The sequence below is a fragment of the Lycorma delicatula genome, chromosome 10, assembly GCF_047948215.1.
Source record: "Lycorma delicatula isolate Av1 chromosome 10, ASM4794821v1, whole genome shotgun sequence".
Lineage (NCBI taxonomy): Eukaryota > Metazoa > Arthropoda > Insecta > Hemiptera > Fulgoridae > Lycorma > Lycorma delicatula.
The window spans coordinates 21,289,005-21,297,316 of record NC_134464.1 but is presented as its reverse complement, the minus strand read 5'-3'; the positions used below and the strand labels follow the sequence as shown (position 1 = coordinate 21,297,316).

General features: G+C 26.1%; 1 protein-coding gene across 3 annotated transcripts in view; it reads right to left on the bottom strand.

Annotated features, from left to right (window-relative positions):
- Nucleotides 1-2,214: 2,214 nt before the first annotated feature.
- The window catches only part of LOC142331280 (lysosomal dipeptide transporter MFSD1-like), a 57,451-nt gene continuing 51,353 nt past the window's right edge, over nt 2,215-8,312 (bottom strand). For all 3 annotated transcript variants that reach the window (XM_075377072.1, XM_075377071.1, XM_075377070.1), the window contains one exon: nt 2,215-6,383. Coding sequence is in view for 1 of the 3 variants with exons in the window: in XM_075377070.1 (XP_075233185.1) it covers nt 6,330-6,383 (54 nt within the window). In the remaining 2 variants the exon portion in view is untranslated. The remainder of the gene's footprint in view (nt 6,384-8,312) is intronic.

Below are 8,312 nucleotides of genomic sequence, written 5' to 3'. Positions count from 1 at the left end.
TCTATTGTTTGTTAACATATCTCTTTCATAGACATAAAAAATTGTGAACAATGGATATGAGGATTTATAATAAGAGATAAATATAAATGTACTACTGCTGCAAGAAAGCACATTGCAACAAAACAAAAATTCAAATAATTTTTTCTAAACAATTCAATAACCAAACTCAAATATGTTATATTAAAACCAGTCCAACCAATACAGTGGAAGTAGTTAAATATTAAGGATGGTTCTGATGCCTCTACTCTGTTGGCTTCACACATCCAGAAAAAAATTGCTGCTGCTAAATTTACCGTATTAATATTTGGAGTAATATTTTGGCAAAATATAAAGTCCCTATTTCAAATAAATGGCAAGTATTTAATGCTATGTCTCAATCGGTAATAGCAACTGATTCACAGATTTAGGGATATAAAAGCATTGATGATTTGAAAAAGTTTCAACACTTTGTTTTAGAAAGACTCTTAGGTTCACACAGTGTACTCTGAATGATGCAATCAATCTAGAGACAGGTGTTGAGCATTTGAATAAATTATGGTGATAAGAGAAAAAAACAGGTTGGTTTGATACGTAGTTACCTAATACCAGGATAAGTAACTGTGAATTAATTGATCAACTGGAAGGATTTGACATTCAATGCAACTCAAAAATTTGCAAATAAAGGTAAGGGAGGCTGTGAGAGGTTTTTAGATGGACAGTTATTTGGATCCAATATGGAAGGATTTAGGCATTAGGACATACATTCTTGATGACTGTAGTATGCGTTTTTAGTATTATATTTAAGTCTAGGATTGGGCAGCTATGTTTTGATTTCTGAATATAACTTAGAAATTTCCTTTTATTATGTTTTTTTTTATGCAAAATTATATACATATGCTTCTTTTAACAATGGAATTTTTATAATAGTTAAGCTATAATTTATTGAAAGTTTTATAGGTGGAATACAATTTTGAATAAGTTCTATTGGTTTATAAAAAAGCAATTGAATTATAATTATAAACTGATGATATTTTAAATAATGTTTGTAAGCAAGAAGGAAAGGTTTTCTTGTTTCTTTTTTCTTCCTAAATGGAATTTTTGTTTTGTTTTTTCAACCTGGAAGACAACTTCATGTTATGCCTATTGTGGGCAGATTAAAACTGTTTTGGTATTATAAATATTTTTGTATAATCTTATTATGTGCAATTTTTTGGTATTGAAATAAATTCACAATTATTATTACTTATAATATAGTAATGAAAGGAAGTGAGGGTAAGAACTGTAGAAGCAGACAAAGGTTAAAATATATAAAGCAGACTGAAGATTTAGGATATAACAATTATGCTAAAATTAAGAGATTAATGCTAAACAGATGGAAGCAAAAATAAATGCATTGAGTTAAGCAACTTATGACAAAAGAAAAAAAATGTTTTTTACTGATTTAAAATGGATTTTACTAATTGTAATTGGTTGGTTTAACTGGTTGTGATTTAACTGATATTAATTGATAAAAACCAATTGGTTTTTGATTACTGATCAAAAAACTAGTATTAAAAAATCTAACCAGTAAAAAGCAATTAATAACCAGTTAAACCCAGGAATGAGTATAATTGCAACAAAAGGTTACCTTGATAGTGTTTTCAAACACATTTCTTTATTTACAACAAATTAACTTAACACACACATATGAATTAAATTTTAATAATACTTTATGGCTTTAATTCTTTTATGCAGCTAATTTATAATAACTGCTATTTTATCAGAAAAGTATTTTGAAAATCAAAGGTTTAAAATGTAAGAAGGAAACATCTCATTCCAGTAATTTAATAAAATTGATTGTCATTGGCAACATGGTATCTGTTTGTTCAGATTAAAATGAACGATTTGATTTTTTATTTAGAATGTGATTACTGTAAAATAATAGGTAAATGTAGCTACGTTTAAATCTTTGACTTTTAATAAAATAGAGATTAATTTTTTTAAGAGAATAAATGCAATCATTCATCCATTATACCACATGAATTTAATTTTATGCAATTACTTATATCAATTATGTTGTTATAGTCATTACTATTATATATTCATTATATTAAATTCTTTAAGTTATGATTTGGTCATATTTCCTATTTGAAACGATTTGCTATTGACATATAGTAGCTAACAACTATAACAATTGAAATTACACAAAACCATGAGATTATAAATAGAATGTTTATTTATATTTTAAAAAACCTGTTATTTCTAGTTAAATTTATTTTTATTTTAACATTTAAGTTGGTATCATCATTACAGCACACCACCAAGAAACAACCCAGATAAAATTGCATGATATTAAAAATTACACTCATTTAAATAAAACAATATTCATACAGTCAAACAAACAAAAATTTCTTGTAGATTTTATGAAAATACATTATTTTAATTCTAAATATGTACTACACATATATTTATCCATTAATGAACGAATTATTTAACTACAATCTTCATTAATCTCTACTTAAAAACTAGTAGGAATGAATTATGAAATTATAATTTACAATTAATTTCACTAAAAATGTCTTAGATTATATAAAACTTACATAACCAGTTTATATGGGTTAGAGGTAATTACTCATGAATTCTGAAAACTATAAAATATATTAACTGAAGAACATAATATTACCTCAATATTAATAATATTCACAATCATGTATTTTAAAACAATTAAAATTAAAATGTCTTTATAACTTTCAATTACTAACATGCAGTGTGTAAGTAAATACAACAATATTAAATCCAATAATGATTTACACTAAAAAATAATAAATTAGATTTACCTAACATGGCAGACCATCTAATAAACATTAAAAATTATATTTATGATATAAATTGAAATATATATTATATATATAAATAAAACCAAATTTTCAATTTGATAAATCATCAGTGTTTGAAAAACACTGTCTTTGAAAAGTCAGTGTCTTTGAAAAACTTTAACAGACAGTAACACTCATATAATAAATTAATACACAGTTTTCATTATTTTAGTATTTTTAATTTTTAATATGTATTTAATTAATTATTTCAATGATAACTGAGGATGCAGGATCTCACAAAATTACTTTCATGGTAAAATTAAGATAAGATATGTCTTATCTCAATATTCTGTACTAGGTGGTTTATATTAATAAAATTTAAAATATAACTTAACAATACAGAGGAATAATATAATCTTAAAAAAATTAATTTCAGAAAAATTATATATGTTAAAAAAAAGAAAGTATGCCAGAACTGTTGACACATTTTGTTTTTTAATTCAATCATAAAAATGCAAGTATCTTATCTGCAATAGAACTAACTGTGACTGAAATCAAGTAGTGATATAAGTCAAATTCTGTTTACTTCTAAAGTCTTGACATAACATAAATTTCAAAAGTGAAAAAAAATTATACTACTGCTCAAATTACAGATTTTTTTTTACATATTCACTAGAAAATTCTAGACAATTTTTGACCACTTAACTCTAAACCACTCAGTTAACCAAATTTTAATAGTAGCTCATCAAAGAATAGTTAATTTTAAAATCTTTTGCAGAAAAAACTGCCTAAACATTACTTCCTGATGTGTTTAACTCACCTGAAACAAATGCTTATAAATTGCACTATCTGCTGATGAAAAGAGAAAATTATTAGTTTGGACTTTGAAAATGAAAAGAAATATTAAATCCAAAAAGTTATCAGAAAGTCTAATAGTTAAAAAGGAAGTAATAAAAAATTTTACCGTGGAAAGTGATTTGCATTACTTAAACTTGTAGAAAAATCTCTGCCGAAGTTAAAAAAATTCATCCACCCCCAAAATTATTTTGTCAAGAAAGGGAGAAATTAGGTTATCCACTATAGTATTAAATTTTATTACTGCATTACATAACTGGTGCTGTAATTAATAAGCTAGAACTATATTAAAAAAAATGTCATCAATGTTATCATATTTCACCAGAAGAATCAAGGAAACCTGAAATAATAATTTTATAGCTGTATAAAAAGGTGTAATACCTACAGTAGATAGAAATGAGATTGCCATATTGTTCAGATAGAAATAGAGTTAGGCATTTAACAATTGTTTAAATGAAAATTTGAACAAAGCTGCTTTAAATGTATTTCTTTTTATTTCAATGTTGCTTAAAGAATTCTGAAACACGATAATGCATTTTATGAAGAATTAATCCAGAAACTGACAGAAACAAATCCTTGTTTTTTTGGTTTTTTAACCTCTGGGACCACTGTTAGGTATTGCTTCAGAGGATGAGATGAATGTTTTTTGTAGCACGTGAAAATGCCATGCCTGACTGGGATTCGAACCCAGGGCCTCCGAATGAAAGGCTGAGACACTACCACTCACACCACGGCAGAAACATATTCTAGACAAAATGAAAAACACTAGCCTAATGAGAAAAGTGATATTTCTTAAGTTTAGAAAGGACATCTTCCAGAGACAGCATACAAAGAAGAAAGTCTTAAATTCATAACATGTTGCGTTTGTCCACCATCAAAAAAGGTTTATGTTCATTTTGATCTAAAAAGACCACTGAGAGTAAAATGTATGAAATAATGCAGCAACGATGCAGTGGAACTGTAATTTTCTTTTTGTAACATTTATTTTTTAATTCAATACATTCATTAAAAATCTTTTAAACTAGACTTAAATCAAGTAAATTTTATTAATTAGACATTTAGGACTTTTATCACAGATCATGTACATAAAATTAGTCTTTTTAACATTTTCAGATAAATTTACTACATTTTTTATTCAGTAAATCATTAACAAAAATAAGTTTTAATTTTTCATTAAGTAGGATTTTACAGCACTTATTAAGGCAATAACATACTTAAGTTAATATTTAAAAGAAACTTAAATATCATTTTTCAACTTATATTCTGTTCACGAACCATATTATGACGAATTAAACATTATGTTATATTATATCACAAACTAAACATTACAACACATGTGAACTGAAACTGATGTTCAGTTTAAGTAATGGTATAAGAGGATTTTTTCCAAAAATTCCACACATTTATAAAAGAAAAAATTTTTTAGAATGTAAGAATTTCAAATAAAGTTTTTTTTTCATAAAAAATAAATTGAAATTAAAAAACATTTTTTTTTAGGATATGTATAAGAATTTTTAATTTGTTTATATATACAAAGTACATTGACCACATAATTATTTCAACTTCTAAAATTGACAATTGCATAATCTATAACACCCTTCAACTGCCATAATTGGAGTAAGGAAGCATGTTAGTAATTAAGTTATGCACAAATTTTACAATCTCTTTTATAAATATTACAAGTTACATGTTTTCAGCAGATCAGTCGATTACTATTTACATAAGTATGTATGAAGTAATAAACTATACTGATTATAGCATTATACAGATTATGATTATACTGGTTATCAACTGTACTAATTAATAACTGAACGATTCAGTTATCTTTAATAAAATAAAAAAATAAATCAAAACATGAAAAACTTATAACTGAGATAAAAAACAGGTTCATTAAAAATATATGGTATTCCAGATGGCTTAAAAAATGTATACAATTTTTTAAAGTGTTGTAACATAATGATATGATTTTTAAATAAATCATGCTTTGACTATTTAATTAAAAATATAAAATTAAAATAAAAAATGTTAATGTGTTTAAAACAAATTGAAATCATACTTAACATGTATAAGATAAAATATTTACAACACAATTATTTAGATACTTAAATACCTAAACATGATATTGTAACATACACGTTATGATTTTTAAATAAAATACCCTTTGATTTTTTAATTAAAAATATAAAATTAAGATAAAAACTTTTATGTATTTAAAACAAATTAAGATCATATTTAAACATGTACAAGATGAAATATTTATAACATATTTACATTAAAATGTTAACTCCTGATGTCTGACAAATAACACTAAAACTCAAATAAACATCTTTCCTAATTTAACTGAGTAGGAAATATTTATCCAGGAGCTTATGATATTTAAATTTGCTTAGATCTACAATTAAGACTTCTTTTAGGATTGTATTGAAATATTACTATAAAACAGATTATTTACCTAATAACAAATGGTCCCGATTATACAGACTAATTAACTACCTAATTAACTTTTAAAATTGCATAGAACAAACTTATGCATTTGGTGTTGAAAGGATCTGCTTAATTTACTATTATGTTATAATGCACACATTTAGGAAGATATCATCATATCTGGACAGTTTATTATCACAGTTTTTTTCTTAGAATCATTTACTTTTCTCTCATTTATTATTTTGGATTATTCTATATGTTACCAATTGATAAGAATCACCTCAATCCTCTAAATTTTAGTCCTTTGTAAGTGGCAAGATGAGATGGTAACTGAAAACAATACATAATATGAAATTAATATTAATTATAAGATAGTATGAATAAACGAACAAACTAAAATTAACAGAATGGTTATTGAGTATCTGGGCAAGATTACATAATTTCTTTCAATCAAAAAGAAAGAAGCCTTTCCAGACCCCTTACATGTTTTCTATATTTTCTAAAGATCACCTTTTTAAAATAAAAAAATTATTAAAACAATTATGAAAGTAGATATTAATAAAAATGACTATTTTTATTAATATCAATAATAATGAGAAGTAACATAATGAAGATATGACACAGTAACAAACATTCAAATACAATCTACTCTCTTCTCCTGCAACTAATATTCAGCAATGCTACTCACTAAACTGTTAAAACAAGATAATGAACTGACTGAACCGTAATAAAATAACAATACAGTCTATGGCAGGGATAATTTCTCATATCACAAATCCTAATACTAGCATATTACATATCTGGTCTGCAATTCCACTTTATTTGTAAATCAATGTAAAAAATAGAGGTTATAAAATTTGTTTCTATATATGAGGCATAATCGGAAAGTAAATACCATTTCCTTCTACCACTGCCACAGCACTACGATCACAGCTCTGAGGATCCGCACACTTTTCTCATTCATTGATTTTTAACAGCTACCATTACAAGTATAGCAATGTTTATTTAAATGTGATTATACATTTTTAAAGGTTCAAGTCTACTGAGAATCCCACCAATCATGAAATTACGGCAGTTATCCGATTTTTAAATGCGAGAAATATCAAACAAATTTATATTCATTGATAAATTAATAAAGTTAATAAATGATTGTATATGGTGAAAAAACTATGACTGATGGAATGGTTGGAAAGTGGGTATGATATTTCAATGAAGGTTGCAATAATATACATAAACAGCAAAGGAATATGCATCCATATTGTGAACAACGATTTGGTTACACGAGTAGATGAAAAAATTAAATAAAATCAACAGTTTACAATTTCATCATTATATTAATTTCCCTGAAATTTCATAAACAGTTTTGCATGAAATTATAACACAAAAAACCTAGGCTATCACAACTGTGTTCTCATTGGGTACAATAAATGATGTCAGAGGTTCACAAAACCAAGTGATTAGACTGCTCAGTCATTTCTTACTAGATATGGAAATGAAGGTGACAATTCTTTGAACCAAATAGAGACTGGTGGGACTGTTTATCTCATATCACTGTAGAATCCAGTTAGCAGTCTATAAAATTGTGACACACAACATCTCTGAAAAAGCTAAACTTCAAAACTACCATTTCAATACAAAAAATCATGTGTACTATCTTCTGGGTTAGGGAAAGGTTTTTGTTGGTTGACTTTTTAGTGAGAGATGAGGGTATAAATAATTCGCTTTATTCTGATACTCTCAACAAAATGACCTATGCAGTACAATAAAAAAGGAAATGGATACTCAGTCATGGTGTTTCGATACTTCACAACAATGCTTCTCTGCAAGTTCATTAAAAGTCAGGCTGGTTGAACAGTTTGGCTGGGAACAATTGAAGCACCCACTTTAGAATGCTGACTTGGTGCTGAGTGACTACCACTTGTTTCACAATCTCTAGCAAACTCTTGCTGGTCAGCGCTATAACAACGATGCCAACAAGAAAAATGCTGTACAACAGCAATTATTTTCACTGGTGGAAAAATTATTGAGGAAGGAATGAAAAAATTAATGATATGAAAAGTGCATTTATAAAAGTGGAAATTATATAGAAAAATAGTTTAAGGCACACACTCTTCCATGAAATAATAAAATTACTGTGTTGAAAGTTGTGTACTTTTTAATAACAAAACGGTACTTTCTAGATATACCTCATATATAGTTTCATTGAAAGGGTTCAAATAATAATTTTTAATATGTATTTTAATTATGTATTACTTTTAT